Source organism: Ranitomeya variabilis, chromosome 3 (genome assembly GCF_051348905.1).
Source record: "Ranitomeya variabilis isolate aRanVar5 chromosome 3, aRanVar5.hap1, whole genome shotgun sequence".
Taxonomy (NCBI): Eukaryota; Metazoa; Chordata; class Amphibia; order Anura; family Dendrobatidae; genus Ranitomeya; species Ranitomeya variabilis.
Genome location: NC_135234.1, coordinates 164,220,138 through 164,244,279, shown reverse-complemented (window position 1 = coordinate 164,244,279; position 24,142 = coordinate 164,220,138). Strand labels below are relative to the sequence as shown.

General features: G+C 43.2%; 1 protein-coding gene across 2 annotated transcripts in view; it reads right to left on the bottom strand.

Moving 5' to 3' along the window:
- Positions 1 to 24,142, bottom strand: part of LOC143815530 (amine oxidase [flavin-containing] A-like) — a 167,247-nt gene that overhangs the window by 23,611 nt on the left and 119,494 nt on the right. Inside the window, exons 12-14 of one of the 2 annotated variants that reach the window (XM_077294820.1) lie at positions 8,994 to 9,091; positions 6,044 to 6,155; positions 5,155 to 5,387 (exon numbers count right to left, since the gene is read on the bottom strand). In XM_077294820.1, the coding sequence (XP_077150935.1) occupies positions 5,250 to 5,387; positions 6,044 to 6,155; positions 8,994 to 9,091 (348 nt within the window). In that variant the 3' untranslated portion in view covers positions 5,155 to 5,249. Of the gene's footprint in view, positions 1 to 5,154; positions 5,388 to 6,043; positions 6,156 to 8,993; positions 9,092 to 24,142 lie in introns of those variants that run through there. The other variant, XM_077294819.1, reaches the window with a different exon arrangement.

Sequence of the window (24,142 nt, the reverse complement as noted above, 5' to 3'; positions counted from 1 at the left end):
GTGGTTTTGAGCACCTTGAGGGGTGCAGTTTTTATAATGGTGTCACACTTGGGTATTTTCTATCATATAGACCCCTCAAAGTGACTTCAAATGTGATGTGGTCCCTAAAAAAAATGGTGTTGTACTGTAGAAATGAGAAATTGCTGGTCAACTTTAAACCCTTGTAACTCCCTAACGAAAAAAAATTTTGGTTCCAAAATTGTGCTGCTGTAAAGTAGACATGTGGGAAATGTTACTTATTAAGTATTGTATGTATGACATATGACGTATGTGTGATATATCTCTGTGATTTAAGGGCATGAAAATTCAAAGTTGGAAAATTGTGAAATTTTCTACATTTTTGACAAATTTCCATTTTTTTAACAAATAAGCACAAGGAAGGTCAAGGAAATTTTACCACTAACATGAAGTACAATATGTCATGAGAAAACAATGTCAGAATCACCAGGATCCATGCAAGAGTTCCAGAGTTCTAGCCTCATAAACGGACAGTGGTCAGAATTGTAAAAATTGGCCCAGTCATTAACATGCAAACCACCCTTGGGGTTTAAGGGGTTAATTGTCGCAAAATTCAAATGGGCATGTTTGAAATAGCATTGTAAAGGGATGGGGAATATGTATTTCACTATCTTGCTAACTAATTTGCAAAAGACCTCCCAAATGTAGGAGTGAGAGACCTCACAAATGTTAAAGTAAAAAGTGAAACCACAATGCTCCATGTGAACATATGCTAAAAGTGAGGTATAGTTTTTTAAAAAAAAATGTTGTGTTATATACATGTAATTATGAAGGAAGTAACGTTTCTTAGCATTTTTCACGTTAAAATGTTATTTTGGTTTGGCTGGGTAGGTCTTTGTAAAAATCCATAAAACCAGCAAAATAGTCTGACAACATTATTCCCCGATACCATATGTGAACCAGAAAGGCATGCAGGCATCCTCCACGCTGTTTCCATTTGGTTTTTGCTCTTTCCCATCCATTTCAGATTTTTTCTCATGCCCCCATACCTGTTCGTTGGGTCCAGAAGAAAAATATTCGGCTTTCCCTTTCACTTGCATTGGATTCGTTATTAAGTACGAATACACATATATTGGAAATTATTCTTGCCGATTTCCTGGAATCTAAATATTTCACTATTCACTGATCACTAATAACTATTCAATCCCCCTAAAGTCAGTACTTTGTAGAGCCACCTTTAGTAATCATTGCAAGTCACTTTGGCTTAAGTCTCTATGAACTTTCTACATTTTGCTACTGGAATTTTTGAGCATTCCTCAAGGCAAAACTATTCCAGCTCCTTCAAGTTAAATGATTTCCTGTGATGAACAGCAATCTTCAAGTCTGACTACAAACTCTAAGCTTTAAGTAGGCCACTCCAAAATATTTACATGTTTCCCTTTAAACTACTCCAGTGTTGCTTTAGCAGTATGCTTTGGGTCATTCTCTTGCTAGAATATAGACAAACAGGATTAGCTCAAGAATATCCCTGTATTTCGCACCATCTATCTTCCCCTCAACTAGGACCATTTTTCCTGCTCTTGTAAAACATCCCCACAGCATGATACTGCTACCACTATGTTTCACTGTGGGGATGGTGTTCTTGGAGTGATGAGCTGTGCATTTTCCTTGGTGGACTAAAAGTAAAATTTAGGTCTCATCTGACCCCAGCACCTTCCTCCATACATTTTTGGAAGTCTCACACATGTCTTTTGACAAACTCAAAATGAGTCTTACCATTTTTGTGCATAAGCGAAGGCTTTTTTTTCCCACTCTACCATAAAGGCCACCTCTATGGAGTGGACGGCTTATTGTGGTCTTATGGACAGGTACTCAGGTCTCTGCATTGGAACTCTGCAGCTCCTTCCGGGTTACCTTTGGTCTCTGTGCTGCCTCTCTGATTAATGTCCTCCTTGCCTGGGCTGAGAGTTTTGGTGAGAGGCCCTCTCTTGGCAGGTTTGCTGTGGTACCATGTTTTTTTCATTTGATGATATTGGATTTGATGGTGCTCTGGGGGATCATCAGTGATTGGGATATTTTTTATTTGTACTTCTTAACAACTTTGTCTCTGACTTGTTTAGAGATCTCCTTGGTCTTCATGGTGTTGTTTGGTTAGTGATAAATCTTGCTTAATGGTCTTGAAGCCTCTGTGGCCTCTCAGAAAAGTTGTGCATATACTGACAGATCATATGACACTTAGGTTGCACACAGGTGAGCTTCCTTTCACTAAGCATGTGAATTATTAATTGCTTGCACCAGAAATTTTTAAGGGCTTCATAGCAAAACAGGTGAATACATATGCACATGCCAATTTTTAGTTATTTGATCTCATAAATTTAATTTCTGCCTATATTTTTCACCAACTTAGACTATTTAGTGCTGATTCATCACACACAAATCGGATTAAAAAAATATTTAAACACAACTTGTGACAAAATAAGTAAAAAGCCAAAGGGTTGAATACTTTCGCAAACCACTGTATACCTTAAAAGATCATATCACAAAAGAAGCACTCTAAATTCCACCCCATCTCACATTCCTCTACCCCCTTCTCCCCCCAAAAAAGCCTATAAAGAGCAGCTTAGGCTATTATTAAAGAACATTAATTTAGAGGTTTGTGCTTATGCTTTATGCATATCTATTTTAGTTGATGTGCTATGTTAAGGTTGCCTGCCATCTTGATTCAATATTTTCCTGTGATGTACATAGCAGAGCCTCAGTGTATGCTACACAATGTATACAGCTGTGTCTCTGTGTATTCTATGTGATGTATATAAAGAGTTTCAGTGTATCCAATGTGATGTATACAGCAGAGTATCATTATATCCTATGTGATGTATACAGCAGAAGCTGACTATCATATGTGATGTATAGAGCAGAGTCTCATTGCATCCTATGTGATGCATTCAGCAGTCCCAGTATGTACTATGTAATGTATTCACAAGAATCTCCTGTGTAATGTATACACCTGTCTCACCTACAATATCAGTGCTCTCTTGTACACTGACAAGAAAAAGGGTAACAGTGTTTTAAACTTTGAATTTCCTCAATCCACTTCTCACCTTCCACTACAGCTTTGAATGTGAGACTACCATCATTTTATAGACAATTATCTTGACTACATCATATATTAAGTTAACTTGCAACTACTTAGCATCTTGTCATATCACAGCATTGTTACTGTTTTGCTCATAAACATCTAAATTTTAATTTGTATTATTTTGTTGCAATTTTGTAAATCTAGACCACCTTTGGCTTTCAGCACTGCCTAAATACCTCTGGGAATGCTCTCAATCAGATTCAAGCATGCAGAAATCCAGGGCTGCCACCAGGAATTTCAGGGCCCACTACTGGCAAAAGCATTGGGGCCCCTTGAAACTCCGCCCAGGCTTCACCCCAGCTCTGCCTCCACCCATAGAACCTTCCACAGTTCCACCACCAACTCTTAGAAAATCTCCACTTCTGCACCACGACCTTACCAATCACCATAGCCAGCAGCTTTTGTTTTGTCCAAATGATTCTCCCAATTCATTACCAGTCACACTCCTGCACCCCCAATGCCCCCCACTCTGTACTTCCCGATCTCCTGATATATTATGTCTACATGCCCCCCTCCTCCCCAATTCATTATGTCATGTCCCCTCTCTCTCTCCCACCCCCACACTGTTCATAAACATTTGCTCCCCCCCCACACCCATTTAATTAATTTAATTAAATAAGAAAAACATCTTAGGCTACTTTCACACTAGCGTCGTGCACTGCACGTCGCAATGCGACGTTGCAGCGCACCGACGCATACTGTGCAAGCGCCGCACAACGGGGGCAGCGGATGCTGTTTTTCAACACATCCACTGCCCCATTGTGAGGTGCGGGGAGGAGGGGGTGGAGTTCCGGCCGCGCATGCGTGGTCAGAAAAGATGGGAACGACGCACCAAAAAACGTTACAAGCAACGTTTTTTGGTGGCGACGGTCCGTCGCACTGCGTCGCTAATGCAAGTCAATGGAGAAAAAAACGCATCCTGCAAGCACTTTTGCAGGATACGTTTTTTCTCCAACGACGCATAACGACGTGCAGTGCATGACGCTAGTGTGAAAGTAGCCTTACTCATCCCTCATACGATACCCTGCAGCTCCACTTCAGGTATCCTCCTGGCAAGTGGGGCATGCACACAATGACGTCATTGCATATGCACAGTCACTAGCGCATCACAGAAGAGGCAGAGGGACTCCCTTGAAGTTGCACAGCTGTTTTGTGTAGCTCTAGAAAGTCTCTGTGCACCACCAGTGGTGGTGAGCTGGCACAAAATGTTCTATTATACCCTAGGGCCAAGTGAGTAGAAGCATGAGAGGGAACCAGACTGAATCGGGGCTCCCCCTTCTTTACTTCCGCTCACCGTGCACCATACAACAGTAAGGGCAGTAATTCCGTGATGGCAGCCCTACAGAAATCTGATCCCAGGTCTCTTCTACACGTTCCCAAAGTTGGTGCATACTGTCCGACTCACTTGGATATATATAGCTTGTTCTTCAACTCTACCCACAAGTGTTCAATTGGGATGAGGTCTGTTGACTATGAGGGTCAATCCAGCACCTCTACTTCATTGTCATTGAACCATTTCATTACCAATTTTGATGTATGCTTCAGGTCGTTGTCCTGCTGAAATACTATGTTGTCCTTTTTATACCCGTAACACTCAAGTTTGAAGTAACTATTCTTGTAGGATACTCACATATAGCTCAGCATTGAGACCTCCATCATTCATGGTCGAGTATTCAATATCTTTGGCTGCGAAACAACCCCATATCATCAGGCTTCCTCCACCAAACTTGACAGTTCCTTCAATTACTTGATCTGCTAGTTCCTTTTCCTCTTGTTTTTTCCAGACCCATTTGCACCCCTCAGAGCCTAGTTTATTGACTTTTGTTTCATCTCTCCAAATCACCCGTTTTAAATCTTCTACTGTCCACACTTTGTACTTTTTTGTAAACTCAAACCAATACTTCTTATAATGATATTAAAGTCAAGGCTTCTTTCAAGTCCCCATTCCAGACTTGTGTAACGTGCGTCGCATGGTGCTGGCATAGATGTCCATGATCTCACTATTACGAAGCATAAGAGCCATTTCCACTGCCGTGATTGTTGCGCCAGGACTGATAGACCTTGTGATGAGATGACTTGTTGACTCTGATATTTTTCCTGGATGTCCACCTCTTGATTTTTGAGTGGATGAATGGACTTCTTTTCATATTCTTTAAACTATCAAGGCACTCACATGAAGCAGCTTGGCAATTTTCTTGGCTGAGGGACCTCTATCGATGACCTGGATTATGTTGTTTCTCTTTTCTTGGGATATTTTCTTTCTGGCTGCTCCTCGACTCAAACCAATGACCTTTCGATTGGGAATAAATTTAATAACACACTAATCTATTAGGGAATGTGAGAACAGGTTGTAATTTATAGTAACAGTATCAATGCAGTGACATGACAAGAATCTGCATAACTGATCACATGTTAAATAGTTGCAAGTCAAATTTATGTATGAGATAGCCAAGGTGATTGTCTATAAAATGATGGTAGTCTCATGCTTAAAGCAATAGTTGATGATAAGATATGGAGCCTAAAATTCAAAATTTCAAAACATTTTTGAACAAGATTTTTAATTTATGATGCATTATATATGCAAAAGAAATATTTTTGTGCTGAAGTGCTCATTTAAGGAATGAGGTATATTTGTTTAGTACCAGTTATTGTTTTGTTGATGTTTTATTGGAAGTTTGGAATTTCAAATAACAATTCTGTACTTTCCAAATTACAAGAAAGGTATTTTTTCCTTTTAGCAATTTCAACAAGATAGCTCAAAGTAGAAATTATGTTTTTGACGAGTTATAAATTGCAATATAATACATTGACAAAGATAGTCAAATGAGTTATTGGGGATTTTGACATTAATGACAAACCTCTGAGGTTCTCTTTAATCTGCACAACAGGAGCTGCTGCACAATATCCCTTTCACTATTTACATGCAAACATGCAATTTTACTTCACCTCTCTGGCTGCCCTTTCTCCAGCTTCTATAGCACCTTCCATGTATCCACTCCACTCTGTAGCCGTCTCTGTACCAGCAAAGTAAAGCTTTCCAACAGGTTTTCGAATGACACTGTGGGAACATATGACATATACATAAAGTTCATATCCACAATTTTATTACAATGAGTAGTTGCTTATATATATGTAAAATGAGCCACATTTGAACTGGTGCAAGCTGCTGCGATTGCAATAATATACAAACAAACAAGTACAGCAGCACACTGAGTGCTATAAGATTTATATCAGCATTAAATGTGTGAATTTTGAACTGCATGACTGCTACATATACTATTAGAGATGAGCAAATTGATTTGAACAAATCAAATTTGTTTCTAATTTTTCATAATTTGCTTAATACAGCAAATGTGAACAGTTTTCAGTTTACTTTGATTGAATTGCCAAAACTTGGTCACTGCCATTGTGCATTATTATTATAGTTAATCTGGATATTGAGAGGACATTACAACTGACAGCTCAGCCATAAAATAGGGAGAATTCCATAAAATACTGAAGAAACTGTACATACAGTGTCTGACAGCACAGTAAAAGCAGATGTGCCATACACAATTTTTATGACTATTAAAGGCTTTAGAGTCCTTTTGATCTGTGGAAAATTTATTTTCCACGAACTGAGTTGCCAAGAAAACTTTGGTAAATGAAAGATTTGCTCATCTTTTTACACAAGATTTGTAGAATGAAGGTTCTTTGCACATTAATTTATCAGTTGCTGTGTGGCCATCTATCATGACAAGGCATTGTTTGTAGATAGGAACCTGTACTATCAAATTTAATCCCTTAATGACCAGAGGTACTTTTGGATTTGCATTTTCATTTTTTTCTCCCCTGCTTGTTTTTTTGTGAAATGAGTTGCACTTTTAAATGACACCATTGGTTTTACCATGTTGTGTACTCAAAAACAAGAAACAAATTTCAAGTGCTGTGAAATTGCAAAAAATGTGCAATTCCATAGTTGTTTTTTGGGTTTATTTTTTAGCATGTTCCCTAAATGCTAAAACTGACCTACCGTTATGATTCTCCAGGTAATTACATGTTCATAGACACCAAATATGTCTAAGTTCTTTTTTATTTAAGTGGTGAAAAAAAATTTCTAATTTTTAAAAAAAATAAATTGCGCCATTTTCCGATACCTGTTACGTCTCCAGTTTTCGTGATCTCGAGTTGAGCAAGGGCTTATTTTTTGCATGCCAAACTACTGGTTTTAATCATACCAATTTGGTGCAGATACGATCTTTTGATCACCTGTAATGACATTTTATTGCAATGTTGCAGCCACCAAAAAAACGTAATTCTGGCGTTTAGACTTTTTTTCTCCTTACGCTGTTTAACAATCGGGTTAATTATTTTTTTATTTTGATAGATTGGGCGATTCTGAACACGGTGATACCAAATATGTGTGTGTTTGATTTCTTTTTATTGTTTTATTTTGAATAGGGCGAGAGGGGGATGATTTGAACTTTTATATTTCTTAATTTTTTTATATTTTAAAACATTTTTTCACTTTTGGCACGCTTCAATAGTCTCCATGGGAGACTAGAAGCCGCCGTAATTCGATCGGCTCTGCTACATACAGGCGATGATCAGATTGCCTGTATGTAGCAGAATTGTTCACATAGCAATCCGGCAGAAGCAACCACAGAGGTCTGCTGGAGACCTCTGATGTCATGCCAACCCATCGGTGACCCGCAATCATGTGACGGGGTCACCGATGGGCGGGATTTCCAGCGCACTTGCCGGAAGTGCATGTTAAATGCCGTTGTCAGAGATTGACAGAGGCATTTCACTAGTTAACAGCCGCAGGTGGATCGCAATTACACCTGCGGCTGTTAGAGGCACATGTCAGCTGTTCAAAACAGCTGACATGTGTCAGTAAAGATGTGGGCTCACTGCCAAAGCCCACATCAAATGGAGGGAGTCTGACATTGGCGAACTATTACATCCAATGTCGGAAAGGGGTTAAACTGAGCTCTTCAAGCCCAAAGCCTGCAATATAACAATAAACTGGGACATACTGATATATATATATATATATATATATATATATATATATATATATATATATATACACATACACACACACACATACGGTACATGCGTGCATGTGTGTACATACAGTAAATATATATATGGTTTTCTTTTAATGTAATACTGTAATTACAGTGGTTATGAAGGACATATGAGACAACAGGTGTCGTGTAATACATAATGCACAGGTATGTCTATATGTAAGTTTATTAGCAGAGGATGATCTCTGGAATAAATGTTAACATTATCAATCTCTCAATTTAAATAGACAGATGGCTAAACTCTAGCACATTAAATAGATTAGTAGAGATTATGCGGTTAGCATAATGTTCACTAATCTAGAAAATACATATATCATAGAATTTTTAAAAAAATCTATCACCAGCATTTTGCTATCCCATCTGAGAGCAACATGATGCAATGGTATAGACCTTGATTCCACTTACTGGGATGCTTTCTGTAGTTTTTTATAAAATCCCTGTTTTTATCTGCTGCAGCTCTCCCAGTTCTCTGCATGTTGAGTTCTGTATAACCTGCCCACACCACTGATTGGCAGCTTTTTGAGTACACTGTGAATAGGCAGGAAGCTGCCAATCAGTGTTGGAGGCAGGGTTTTACAGAGCTCATATAATGACTACATGGCAACAGGTTTACTAGTCCTCTAGTGATAATCATCTGCTGATAAAGCAGTGATTTTATCAAAACTATAGCAAGGAGCCCAGTAAATGACACATCACTGGAATTAGGGTCTCTATCTCAAATTAGGTAGCCAAAATCTGATGATATATTCCCTTTAAATGATGATAGAGCAGAATAAGTAATCAGTTATATTATCAGGTGTATTTCAACTTCTATGCATACATACCTTCCAAATTGAGTCATAATTCCAGGGGGAAAGTACGCTGCATAGCATCCTCCTGAGTATTGTTCTTTACACCAGTCCTTTTCTTCATAGTGCACTGGCTATGAAAAAATAATCAGAATAGTTTACAAATAGTTAAACAAAGAGGAAAAATAAAAAGCGCCCAACACAACATTCCCATACAGCAGGATCTTGTGACATGGAATCCACTCATAGTAAGGGTGTTTTCACACTACATTTTGTCCCATCGGGGCTTACGTCCGAACCCCCCACAAAACGGGATATGAATGTATGCGCTGATGGGGCCATAGACTATAATGGTGCCAGCAGAGAGAATGTGCGCTCTGAAGTGCATCATTTTTTAGTGTATACGCCTACTGGAGACGGACACCTAGATGCGGTCTACTATGTCCACCTCCACTAGGCGTACACGATCGAAAATGATGCACGCCAGAGCGCACTTTCACTCTGCCAGCACTATTATAGTCTATGGTCCCATCGGCGCATACACCTGTATTTTTCCAGGGGATGGGGTTCAGAAGTAAGCCCCTACAGGACCAACAAATGTGACAAAGCGCAATGTGAAAGCACCCTAACACTTTCTGCCCTTTCACTTTATTTAGAAAAAAAGAGGACGTTTGGAGAAATCACTTATTACTTTGTGACCTGAAAAATAAAAACACTGATAACAATCGTCTCTTTAATGTAATAATCACATCTTATATTATTTAAGTGTAGGATTATTTTGAAAATAGACTGCAGGGAATTTTCTCTCTCCTTAGCCTGTAGTCTTGAAAGACTGCGAGAAAGCAACATGTCAGTGGATGTGAACATTAAGAGAAACTCCGCTAGAAACATGAAATCGTTACCACTACTCCTTAAAGTAAAATTGTATATCAGTAGTAGAGCATAGGGACCTTTCGTCAAACTCAATTTGACAGGTGGACACGTCCCTATCAAAGTGTATCAAAGTGTGTAACCCTACCCCTCCCTGCCTGCTGACAGCAGCTGTGTGCCTGCTCCCCCTCCCTTTTTGATATAGTTTAATTTGTTAATACAGTGAATATTATCCCAGTAAATGTTTTATATTAGTTGTTTATATGCTATATTAAGAGTAGCCTTATTTGATAACCCACTGGGAGAATGAGGCTGTGTTTCTGTAGCATTATTCTGCTTTGAGCTTGAAGGATTCTAGTACTATAATTGCTAACAGCTGCTAAGAGTTTCTGTGATGGGGATACAAACATTTCACTAGCTAGCACCTGTTAAAATGTATCTGTACTGATCACTAACCAGACAGCCAGGCTTTCCGTGTTGGAGATACAAACATTCCACACAAGCAGTGTTAAATAGGCATCATACGAATGCCATAGTGAGTATAAAATGTATTAAATTGATTACTGATACTCTTCCAACAAATTGATAACGATATCATAAGTGTATTATTTTATTTATAGCCCCAGTAATATTTATTCTCTTTTATTGACATTTTCATAAACCTATAGTCCCAATAATATTTATTTGACCAGCAGATAATTAATTAAAATCGCATAAAGACATTTTCATAAACCTACAGGTCCGATAATATTTGTTTGACCAGCAGATAATTAATTAAAAACGCATAAAGCGTGTTAAATAGACAGCGCACGGACACCGCAGTGAGTATAAAATGTATTAAATTCATTACTGATACTCTTCCAACAAATTGATAACGATATCATAAGTGTATTATTTTATTTATAGCCCCAGTAATATTTATTCTCTTATTGACATTTTCATAAACCTATAGTCCCAATAATATTTATTTGACCAGCAGATAATTAATTAAAATCGCATAAAGACATTTTCATAAACCTATAGTCCCAATAATATTTGTTTGACCAGCAGATCATTAATTAAAAACGCATAAAGCGTGTTAAATAGACAGCGCACGGACACCGCAGTGAATCAAAATGTATTAAATTGATTACTGATACTCTTCCAACAAATTGATAACAATATCATAAGTGTATTATTTTATTTATAGCCCCAGTAATATTTACCGTATTTTCCGGCGTACAAGACGACTTTTTAACCCCTGAAAATCTTCTTAAAAGTCGGGGGTCGTCTTGTACGCCGGGAATCGCCTTGTACGCCGGGTGTATATGGTGGGTGGGGGGGGGAGTGATCCTGATGACGACGAGGGGGCGTCTCACAGAAAAGTGAGTATCCCCCATTACCTTATCATAGCGCTGCAGCGTGGGGTCTCTGTGCTGGGAGCGGCGGCGGCTGCTGTGCTGTGGCGGCTCCTCTTCTGCAGTGTGGGGCCTGTGGGGCGGTGGCGGCGGCGGCGTATCTTCATGCAGTCGGGGCTCCTCCGGCATCTCAGCCTGGAAGCCCCGCCGGCAACTCCATCGGTACAATGCGCTGGCCTCCGGGAAAATGGCCGCTGCTTAGATTCAGATCTCGTTGAGATCTGAATCTGAGCATGCGCAGCCCCCAGCGGCCGGGCCACCGCATCGCACCTATTGAGCTGCCTCCGGGAAAATGGCCACTGCTCAGATTCAGATCTCGTCTCCCGAGATCTCGGGACGAGATCTGAATCTGAGCAGCGGCCATTTTCCCGGAGGCCACCTGACCGCATTGTACCCATGGAGTTGCCGGCGGGGCTTCCAGTCTTTGAGATGCCGGAGGAGCCCCGACTGTATGAAGATACGCCGCCGCCACCGCCCCACAGCACCAGAGGCCCCACACTGCAGAAGAGGAGCCGCCACAGCACAGCACAGCACAGCACAGCACAGCAGCCGCCGCTCCCAGCACAGAGACCCCACGCTGCAGCGCTATGATAAGGTAATGGGGGATACTCACTTTCCTGTGAGACGCCCCCTCGTCCTCATCAGGATCACTCCCCCCCCCCCAAAAGGCACATATTCACCGGCCCTATAAGACGACATAGGGTGTATAAGAAGACCCCCGACTTTTAAGAAGATTTTATTTTTTAACTGGTAAAGTTGGGGGGTCGTCTTATACGCCCAGTCGTCTTATACGCCGGAAAATACGGTATTCTCTTTTGACATTTTCTTTTCTCTTTTATTGACAATTTGATACAGCTACAGTATTTATATAGGTAGGACCCTCTTTTATTGATACTATAAACAGTACTGATCTTACAAAATAAATATCAATGCTGCATCGTACAAAATAAATAGCACGATGATTACACATCATTACACTTCTTATAATGCGCACATTATGTATGCGGGCCATGTTACAACACCCGCAAGTATGAAGCGTGGTGTTTTTATACGTTTATAAAAAGCAAAGACACGTGTTGTGGATTCTGTTTGTGGGCTCCCTCTGGTGGTTACTGCTGGTACTGGGTGACTTTGGTGGGTTGCGGCCTTTGGTTTTCACCTGTCCATCAGAGGCTGGGTGTTTCCTATTTTACCTGGCCTTTCCGTCATTCCCTTGCCGGCTATCAATGTATTCAGATGTGCTCTGTTTTGTTCCTGCCTACCTGCTCCTAGATCTTTCAGGATAAGCTAAGTGCTGATTTTCAGTTGTTTGGTTTTTTTGTCCAGCTTGCTTATTATGTCTCTATGCTAGCTGGTAGCTCTAGTGGACTGAGGTTCTCCCCATGTGCCATGAGTTGGCACATGGGTTCTTGTAATCTCAGGATGGTTTTTTTGATTAGGGTTTTTTGCTGACCGCTCAGACCCCTTTTGTATCGTTCTGCTTTCTAGTTTACAGCGGGCCTCAATTTGCTAAACCTATATATATCATCTCTATGTGTGTGCCTTCCTCTCATTTCACCGTCAATACATGTGGGGGGCAACTATACCTTTTGGGGTTCATCCCTCTGGAGGCAAGTGAGGTCTTTATTTTCTCTGCAGTACTAGTTAGCTCTTAGGCTGGTGCGTGGCGTCTAGAACCAACGTAGGCACGCTCCCTGGCTATCTCTAGTTGCGTTTGTCAGGCGTAGGGCAGCGGTCAGCCCAGGTTCCATCACCCTAGAGCTCGTCCGTTATATATTTGTACCTTGCTTGTCCTGTGCTATCCCTAGCCATTGGGATTCATGACAGTATAGCCGGCCCACAAAGTGTTAATTGTTTGGGCTGAAGCAGGAGAAAAAGTGTTTAAGGGAAATTTTTTTTTTTTTTTTTCCCTTCAGAGTTTTGCTGCCTAGCCCTTAATTGCTGTCTAGCTGCTTCTTACCTCCTCTTAACCCTTGAATGGCTCTGATCTTAGCTGTTTAACATGGATGTCCAGAGTTTGGCTTCCAGCCTGAGTAATCTCGCGGCAAAAGTTCAAAACATACAGGATTTTGTTGTTCACACTCCCATGTCTGAACCTAGAATTCCTATTCCAGAGTTCTTCTCTGGAGATAGATCTACCTTCCTGAATTTCAGGAACAATTGTAAATTGTTTCTTTCTTTAAAATCTCGCTCCTCTGGAGACCCTGCTCAACAGGTCAGGATTGTAATATCTTTCCTGCGGGGCGACCCTCAGAATTGGGCATTTGCATTGGCACCAGGGGATCCTGCATTGCTCAGTGTGGATGCGTTTTTTCTGGCATTGGGATTGCTCTATGAGGAACCCAACCTGGAGATTCAGGCTGAAAAGGCTTTATTAGCCCTCTCTCAGGGGCATGATGAAGCGGAAATATATTGTCAAAAATTTCGGAAATGGTCGGTGCTTACTCAGTGGAATGAGTGCGCCCTGGCTGCAAACTTCAGAAATGGTCTTTCTGAGGCCATTAAGGATATTATGGTGGGGTTCCCTATGCCTACAGGTCTGAATGAGTCTATGGCTATGGCCATTCAGATTGATCGGCGTTTACGGGAGCGCAAACCCGTGCACCAGTTGGCGGTGTCTTCTGAACAGGCACCTGAGACTATGCAATGTAATAGAATACAGTCCAGAAGTGAACGGCAAAATTATAGGCGGAAAAATGGATTGTGTTTTTATTGTGGTGATTCAGCTCATGTTATATCAGCATGCTCTAAACGCACAAAAAAGCTTGATAAATCTTTTGCCATTGGTACTCTGCAGCCTAAGTTCATTTTGTCTGTGACTCTGATTTTTTCACTGTCTTCCATTTCCGTTGATGCCTATGTGGATTCGGGCGCTGCCCTGAGTCTTATGGATTGGTCATTTGCTAAACGCTGCGGTTTTAGTCTGGAGCCTCTGGAAGTTCCTATTCCTCTGCAGGGAATTGACTCTACACCATTGGCTATGAATAAACCGCAGTATTGGACACAAGTGACCATGCGCATGACTCCCGCTCATCAGGAGGTGATTCACTTCCTTGTACTGTATAATTTACATGATGTACTTGTGCTGGGTCTGCCATGGTTACAAACTCATAATCCTGTCCTGGACTGGAAAACAATGTCTGTGTTAAGCTGGGGATGTCAGGGGGTTCATGATGATGCACCTCCGATTTCAATCGCTTCATCTACTCCTTCTGAGATCCCTGAGTTTTTGTCTGACTATAGGGATGTTTTTGAGGAGCCTAAGCTCAATTCGCTCCCTCCTCATAGAGATTGTGACTGTGCTAAAGAATTGATTCCTGGCAGTAAGTTCCCTAAGGGTCGTTTATTTAATCTGTCACTGCCAGAGCATACTGCTATGCGGAATTATATTAAGTAGTCCTTGGAAAAGGGACATATTCGTCCATCTTCGTCCCCTCTGGGAGCAGGTTTTTTTTTCGTGGCAAAAAAAGATGGTTCCCTGAGGCCTTGTATAGATTATCGCCTTCTAAATAAGATTACAGTCAAATATCAGTATCCATTGCCATTATTGACTGATTTGTTTGCTCGCATTAAGGGGGCTAGGTGGTTCACTAAGATAGATCTTCGCGGTGCGTATAATCTGGTGCGGATAAAACAGGGTGATGAGTGGAAAACCGCATTTAATACGCCTGAGGGCAATTTTGAGTATTTGGTAATGCCTTTTGGACTCTCCAATGCTCCGTCAGTCTTTCAGTCCTTTATGCACAATATTTTCCGTGAATATCTGGATAAGTTTATGATTGTGTATTTGGATGATATTTTGGTGTTTTCTGATGACTGGGAGTCTCATGTTCTACAGGTCAGGAAGGTGTTTCAGGTTCTGCGGGCCAATTCTCTGTTTGTGAAGGGCTCAAAGTGTCTCTTCGGAGTCCAGAAGATTTCTTTTTTGGGGTACATTTTTTCTCCTTCTACTATTGAGATGGATCCCGTCAAGGTTCAGGCAATTTGTGACTGGACACAACCTACATCTGTTAAGAGCCTACAGAAGTTCTTGGGGTTTGCTAATTTTTATCGTCGGTTCATTGCTAATTTTTCCAGTATTGTTAAACCTTTGACTGATTTGACTAAAAAGGGTGCTGATGTTGCTGATTGGTCTCCTGCGGCCGTGGGGGCCTTTCAGGAACTTAAGCGCCGGTTTTCTTCTGCTCCTGTGTTGTGTCAACCAGATGTTTCACTTCCTTTCCAGGTTGAGGTTGATGCTTCCGAGATTGGAGCGGGGGCGGTTTTGTCACAGAGAAGTTCTAATGGCTCGGTGATGAAGCCATGTGCATTCTTCTCTAGAAAATTCTCGCCCGCCGAGCGCAATTATGATGTGGGTAATCGGGAGCTTTTGGCCATGAAGTGGGCATTTGAGGAGTGGCGTCATTGGCTTGAGGGTGCTCAACATCGTGTGGTGGTCTTGACTGATCACAAGAATCTCATTTACCTTGAGTCTGCCAGGCGTTTGAATCCTAGACAGGCTCGTTGGTCGTTGTTTTTTTCTCGTTTCAATTTCATGGTTTCATACCTGCCAGGTTCAAAGAATGTGAAGGCAGATGCTCTTTCCAGGAGTTTTGTGCCTGACTCTCCTGGAGACTCTGGGCCTACTGGTATCCTTAGGGATGGGGTAATATTGTTCGCCGTATCCCCAGACTTGCGACGTGCATTGCAGGAGTTTCAGGTGGATAAACCGGATCGTTGTCCACCAGAAAGACTGTTTGTTCCGGATGATTGGACCAGTAGAGTCATCTCCGAGGTCCATTCTTCTGTGTTGGCTGGTCATCCTGGAATATTTGGTACTAGAGACTTGGTGGCCAGGTCTTTTTGGTGGCCTTCCTTGTCTAGGGATGTGCGTACCTTTGTGCAGTCTTGTGAAGTGTGTGCTCGAGCTAAGCCTTGCTGTTCTCGGGCCAGTGGGTTGTTGTTATCCTTGCCCATCCCGAAGAGGCCTTGGACGCACATTTCCATGGATTTTATTTCTGATCTCCCGGTTTCACAGAAGATGTCCGTTATCTGGGTTGTGTGTGACCGCTTTTCTAAGATGGTTCATTTGGTGCCCTTGCCTAAGTTGCCTTCCTCCTCTGAGTTGGTCCCTTTATTTTTTCAGAACGTGGTTCGTTTGCATGGGATTCCGGAGAATATCGTTTCTGACAGGGGATCCCAGTTTGTGTCTAGATTTTGGCGGACGTTTTGTGCCAAGATGGGCATTGAGTTGTCTTTCTCGTCTGCATTCCATCCTCAGACGAATGGCCAGACGGAGCGAACTAATCAGACCTTGGAAACTTATTTGAGGTGTTTTGTTTCTGCTGATCAAGATGACTGGGTTGCTTTTTTGCCACTGGCCGAATTTGCTCTTAATAATCGGGCTAGTTCTGCCACGTTGGTCTCTCCTTTTTTTTGTAATTTGGGGTTTCATCCTCGTTTCTCCTCTGGTCAGGTGGAGTCTTTGGATTGTCCTGGAGTGGACAGGCTACATCAGATTTGGAATCAGGTGGTGGACAATTTGAAGTTATCTCAGGAGAAGACTCAGCAGTTTGCTAATCGCCGTCGCCGCGTGGGTCCCCGACTTCTTGTTGGGGATTTGGTGTGGTTGTCTTCTCGTTTTGTCCCTATGAAGGTCTCTTCTCCTAAGTTCAAGCCTCGGTTCATCGGTCCTTATAGGATCTCGGAGATTCTTAACCCTGTATCTTTTCGTTTGGATCTCCCAGCATCGTTTGCTATTCATAATGTGTTCCATCGGTCGTTGTTGCGGAGGTATGAGGTGCCCGTTGTTCCTTCGGTTGAGCCTCCTGCTCCGGTGCTGGTGGAGGGAGAATTGGAGTATGTTGTTGAGAAGATCTTGGATTCTCGTGTTTCCAGACGCAAACTCTAGTATTTGGTTAAGTGGAAGGGTTATGGTCAGGAGGATAATTCCTGGGTGGTCGCCTCCGATGTTCATGCGACTGATTTGGTCCGCGCCTTCCATAGAGCTCACCCTGATCGCCCTGGGGGTTCTCGTGAGGGTTCGGTGACCCCTCCTCAAGGGGGGGGTAATGTTGTGGATTCTGTTTGTGGGCTCCCTCTGGTGGTTACTGCTGGTACTGGGTGACTTTGGTGGGTTGCGGCCTTTGGTTTTCACCTGTCCATCAGAGGCTGGGTGTTTCCTATTTTACCTGGCCTTTCTGTCATTCCCTTGCCGGCTATCAATGTATTCAGATGTGCTCTGTTTTGTTCCTGCCTACCTGCTCCTTGATCTTTCAGGATAAGCTAAGTGCTGATTTTCAGTTGTTTGGTTTTTTTGTCCAGCTTGCTTATTATGTCTCTATGCTAGCTGGTAGCTCTAGTGGACTGAGGTTCTCCCCATGTGCCATGAGTTGGCACATGGGTTCTTGTAATCTCAGGATGGTTTTTTTGATTAGGGTTTTTTGCTGACCGCTCAGACCCCTTTTGTATCGTTCTGCTTTCTAGTTTACAGCGGGCCTCAATTTGCTAAACCTATATATATCATCTCTATGTGTGTGCCTTCCTCTCATTTCACCGTCAATACATGTGGGGGGCAACTATACCTTTTGGGGTTCATCCCTCTGGAGGCAAGTGAGGTCTTTATTTTCTCTGCAGTACTAGTTAGCTCTTAGGCTGGTGCGTGGCGTCTAGAACCAACGTAGGCACGCTCCCTGGCTATCTCTAGTTGCGTTTGTCAGGCGTAGGGCAGCGGTCAGCCCAGGTTCCATCACCCTAGAGCTCGTCCGTTATATATTTGTACCTTGCTTGTCCTGTGCTATCCCTAGCCATTGGGATTCATGACAGACACGGTAATGTAAAAATGTAAAAGATTTTTATTGTAAAATAAACACATCTCAGAGACATTTCAATGATTCTTGCAGAGTATTGTTACAGTATTTTATTTTCCCGGTGTTACTTTTGTTCATGTATTACCGGATTCTTCTGCAGTTGTGATTCTCACCTTTCTATATAAACAGTGCAATAATTCACACCCACGGCCAGTTTTCCGTTAAAAATATGAATATTATTGAATATAATGTTTTACTTATGTTACAGTTTTATTTTTTATTTATTTATTTATTTTTTTCTGATGCTACTTTTGTTCGTGTATTATCGGCGGCTTCTTCAGTTGTGATTCTCACCTTTTCTATATAAATATGGGGCAAATGAATTGTCCAGTGCCAGCATAATTTTCAGCGTGGCCAGGGGTTGTGTAACTACTATCCTTTTAGAGTGTCTAGTAGTTTTATATTCTTTGTATGATATATTTCTACACAAAGCTTCAAAACTATTTTGTAATTTATAATGTATCACAGTAGTTTCATATGAAGTTACATCTTAGGCTCTGTTCAGACTAATGTAATATCTGTAGCTTAAAATAGAGCCAAATAGCTACTTTCAAATCCGGACACACACCGTTGATTTTAACGGGGTCTAAGGGGATTCTATCAAGCTTTTCCACATAACAGTTATGGAAAGAATAATGCTACAGAATTGGCAGCTCCAGTTATAAAACAAAAATGATGAAAATTATCCTTGATGATAATGTGAAAAAGTCTTATGCAGCAGGTTTATGTATCTCTACAATAAACACCATGTGTAGAAATTTGGTTCTAGAACTTGTTGGATTAGTGAATATAATAACGCTTGGCATATTTTATAACATACAGCTAATGATTCATGCCTTTAACTTGTATGTAACTGGTTAGTGTTACTATTACCCTCTAACATGGGGTCATGGTTCTGCATTTTCTGAAGAGTTGTGTTTCATCTCCATCTTTCTTTAATTCTACATTATTTTATCACATATTAATTTCACAGCTGTCTGTGCGGACTATTTGCACACAGCCTTCTTGAATTCAATGTTTGTAGATTTTTCTGTCATGGGAAAAAAAAAAAAAAAAGTGTACAAAGTTAAAACATAATTAAAATAAAGAATAATGACCTAGCTTGTTGTTTGGGTGATATTGTAAAATCATTTACTGTTTCTACTACTTGGCAATTGTTACACTCAGTTATTTTTATTTATTTATTTATTTTTTTTAATTTTTTTTTTTTCCCCTTGGATTTGTTAGTCATTACAATTATTTCTGCTCCCAAGATAGGGTTTTAGAGTCACCAAGTAACATAAATGTGCAGACTCCTGACTATTACAATTACAAAACATTCAAAGTTTGTTTCTCCACTTTTTGCAGATAATAAATCTTAATTTCTTTATAATTTGACTTTTAGTTATAGTTTGTTTCAGCTCTTTGCCGTTGTATGTATACCGTAAATTTTGCTTCCTTTCAGTGAATAATATAAGACAAATTATTTTTATTCAAAGAAATCTAACTTATGTATACTTTTAAAGCTTTGTTACACTTCTATCCAGTCTACACCATGCTGTGCAGCATAAATACATGTGGTCTTGTAGTATGGTTTTGGTTTCTGTGAACTGTCGCAAACAAAATATATAAGGTAGCACGGCACAAGATGTGAGCGTTAGTGTTGAGCGATACTTTCCGGTATCGGAAAGTATCGGCCGATACCGTCAAAATATCGGATCTAATCCGATACCGATACCCGATCCCAATGCAAGTCAATGGGACGAAAATATCGGAATTAAAATAAACCCTTTATAAACTTGTAGGTTCATTCTACATGAAGGAAAACAACTAAGAATAATGTAGGATGTATTGGGGGACGTGGCGGAGACATTAAAGGCACAGAGGTTTAGCCCAATGTAATAGAATAGCAGGATTTTTTTTTTTTTTATGACGTTCGGCGGTAGAAAGATTTTGACTATGTTAATTTTTTTTTAATTTTGTCAGATATTGATGTTTCACTACTTCCACGCCCTTCACCTTCTTTTTTACTTCTCCCACACTTTCTTCTTCATTATCCTCATCATCAGCTTCTTTGACATCAACTTCTTCACCTTATTCATCTTCTTCTTCATCTTCTACCTATTATTTTTTTGGTTACATTGTTCATATTCTTTTTATTTTACTATTATCTTCATCATATTCTACTTCTTCATCATATTCTTATTTGTGACAGGCATTCCCGTAGTTGTTATCTATAAAAGTTTGAAGATTACACCTTCCGTTCTGCCTGTCACAAAACAGTTACATTTGTCCGCGTTCAGTTTGGCCTGCAGCATCAGGCTTTATCCAGGGGCACCACGAGGAGGAACGGACTCACCCCCATACACTGCTTAGTCTTCTTCTGCTTATAATTTAGATAATATTTTTTGCTCTGATATTTAGTGTTATGCTTAATGTTCTTCTGCTCTTTGTTCTGCAGCCTCTTGTTCTTCTGCTTCTCGGTCTTCCAGGTCGTCGTCGTCTCCAGGGTCGTCGTCTCCGGGGTCGTCGTCATCAGGGTGGTCTTCAGGGTCGTCGTCTCCAGGGTCGTCGTCATCACGGTGGTTGTCGTCTCTGGTGTCGTCGTCGTCGTCATCTTAGGGGTGGTCTTCCGGGTCATCGTGTTTAGTCTCTTGAACTTGGAAATGTAGCAGAAGGTACAAGAAGGCTGAGAAAATGCCGAGAACCAGCTGATGGAACTGGAACTTGGATGGCTACCCGAAGGTCCAAGAGCCAATGGAACTACCGAAGACCAGCTGACGTTACTGGAACCTGGTTACTAAGCAGGAGGTACCCGTGCCTGAAAGCACTACCCAGGACCACCTGACGTTGGTGGAACTCGGATACCCAGAGGGAGGCACCTAAGCCAAAGGCTCTGCCCGGAACCAGCTGACGGTACTGGAACCAGGATGGGGAGCAGAAGGTACAAGAGCAAGTGTCTGCGTGGCTTTTGCAGGACACGATGCCGGCTGCACAGCAGGGGAACAGCTGGCGGTGCTGAACCCCACTGACACATTGGCTGGTGTTTGGCTCTGTGCAGCTAGCAGTACCGGGCCCCAACTGGCGGTGTTGGAGCCGGGGCTCTGCAGGGGGAGCAGAGTGTAGGCCGAAGCCTGCACTGGCGGCAGCTTTGGGTCTGTTGTGCCTGCGTGGCAGTTGCAGGACACGTTGCCGGCTGCACAGCAGGGGAACAGCTGGCGGTGCTGAACCCCACTGACACATTGGCTGGTGTTTGGCTCTGTGCAGCTAGCAGTACCGGGCCCCAACTGGCGGTGTTGGAGCCCGGGCTCTGCAGGGGGAGCAGAGTGTAGGCCGAAGCCTACTTGAACCAATTTCAAAGGTAACCTTTAACCCCCCCTCAGGGGTTACAAAGTAGAAGAGCCACAGCTTATGCAGCAGTAGTGCTGCACAAGTCAAAGGTTGCTCTTTTAATTTTGCTCCTTGCACACGCTGAATGAAACACGTATAACATTTAGCCCTTTATACAGTCAAACTGTGTTGGAGGCGCGAGTTCCCTTTGTAATGAGACGCAGCACAGATGTCAAGAATCCCACCTTGGTGCTGGGTGCAGCCTCCTGAGCGTTGTTATTTGCTGTACAGGAGTCTGCGCTGTCGTGTTATCCCCTGGCCTAGCGCTGTTAGCGCTGCCCATCTTCTGACCTCATTTAATGTCGGCCGCTGCGGTTCGCGATGACCATGAATCCCAGCCCCGCGGTGTCTTAACATTGTTAAAACACTGCGCGGCTGTGATTCATGGCCTGGCGCAGCACATATGTTCGCCTCTCGCACTCGGGTCCTTACACCCGCTGCAGACTGTGCGGCGTCAGCTGATCCCTTATCGCATGCCACGGCCATGAAGCCGCACAGTCTGAAGAAGGCGGAAGGAGATGAGGGACAGGCGAAGTGATGCACTGCTCATGCCCATCAATCACACCCTCGCAGTCCCAAGAAATAAGACACCGAGGGGCGTTGTGTGGGTCAGGGCGGCCGCAGAGGCACAGGCAGCCAAACAATGATGCCAGAAGACGGGCAGCGCTACCAAGGGGGTTGCAGCGTGTCATTACAAAGGAAAGTCACACCCCCGGGACGGTTAAATGGTCACACAGAGGACACATTTCAGACGTGTTTTCAGTTCCACATGTGCGAGGAGAATACGTTTATGAGCCACCTTGCACACATGCAGCATTACCGCTGTACAAGGTGGCCTTAAAAACGTACAAACGCCTGGGGGAGGGGGGACAGGTTCCCTTCAATTTCAGTTCTTGTGTCTGCGTGGCTTTTGCAGGACACGATGCCGGCTGCACAGCAGGGGAACAGCTGGCGGTGCTGAACCCCACTGACACATTGGCTGGTGTTTGGCTCTGTGCAGCTAGCACATCTGGGCCCCAACTGGCGGTGTTAGAGCCCAGGGTCAGCAGGAGGAGGAGAGGGAGCAGAGTGTAGGCCGAAGCCTGCACTGGAGCAAGTTGAAAGGGAAACTTTAACCCCCCCCCCCCAGGCGTTTGTAGCTGAAAGAGCCATCGTGTACAGCACTAATGCTGGAAAAGGTAAACTTAGCTCTTTTAATTATGGTCCTTGCACATGCTGAACCTAACACTTATAAAAAGTGTCCCCTCCTACCGTGATACCGTCCGGTAGGTGGAACTTTCCTTTGTGATGTGACGCAGCACAGCCGTCATTCTTACCCCCTTGGCGCCAAGCGCCGCCTCCTCAGCGTTGTTTGAATCAGTCCCGGAGCCTGCGCTCTTAGGTTAGCCCTTGGCCATGCACACATTTTGCGCTGCCCGTCTTCTGACATCATTTGGTGTCAGGCTGGCTGCGCCTGTGCGGCCGCGCTGGCCGAGAGCCCGCCTCGTACTGTCTTCTGATTTAATCCCACTGGGGGCCTGAGATCCATGGACATGCGCAGTGCATATCTGAACCTCCACCTCTCACTCATCTCCCTACGGCTTCTTCAAACTGTGCGGTGTCACGGCCGTGGCATGCTATTAGGGACCAGCTGACACCGCACAGTTTGAAGAAGACGTAGGGAGATGAGTGAGAGGTGGAGGTTCAGATATGCACTGCGCATGTCCATGGATCTCAGGCCCCCAGTGGGATTAAATCAGAAGACAGTACGAGGCGGGCTCTCGGCCAGCGCGGCCGCACAGGCGCAGCCAGCCTGACACCAAATGATGTCAGAAGACGGGCAGCGCAAAATGTGTGCATGGCCAAGGGCTAACCTAAGAGCGCAGGCTCCGGGACTGATTCAAACAACGCTGAGGAGGCGGCGCACGGCGCCAAGGGGGTAAGAATGACGGCTGTGCTGCGTCACATCACAAAGGAAAGTTCCACCAACCGGACGGTATCACGGTAGGAGGGGACACTTTTAATAAGTGTTAGGATCAGCATGTGCAAGTAGCACCACGAAAAGAGGCACTTTTTCCCTTGGCATCATTACTGCTGCACAAGGTGGCTCCTTCAGTAACAAACGCCTGGGGGGGGGGACAGGTTCCCTTAAATTTAACTTGTTGTGCCTGCGTGGCGGTCGCAGTACACGTTGCCGGCTGCACAGCAGGAGAACAGCTGGCGGTGCTGAACCCCACTAACACATTGGCGAGGTGTTTGGCTCTGTGCGGACAGCACTTCTGGACGGCAACTAGCGGTGTTGGAGCCCAGGGACAGGTGGAGGAGGAGGAGGTAGGAGGAGGTAGGAGGGATTGCCACACACACAGCTGGGGAACAGCTGACGTTACTGAACCCCAATAACAGAGGAGGGACTGTTGACTGTGCGTACAGCACTTCTGGACGGCAACTGGCGGTGTTGGAGCCCAGGGACAGGTGGAGGAGGAGGTAGGAGGAGGTAGGAGGGATTGCCACACACACAGCAGGGGAACAGCTGACGTTACTGAACCCCAATAACAGAGGAGGGACTGTTGACTGTGCGTACAGCACTTCTGGACGGCAACTGGCGGTGTTGGAGCCCAGGGACAGGTGGAGGAGGAGGTAGGAGGAGGTAGGAGGGATTGCCACACACACAGCAGGGGAACAGCTGACGTTACTGAACCCCAATAACAGAGGAGGGACTGTT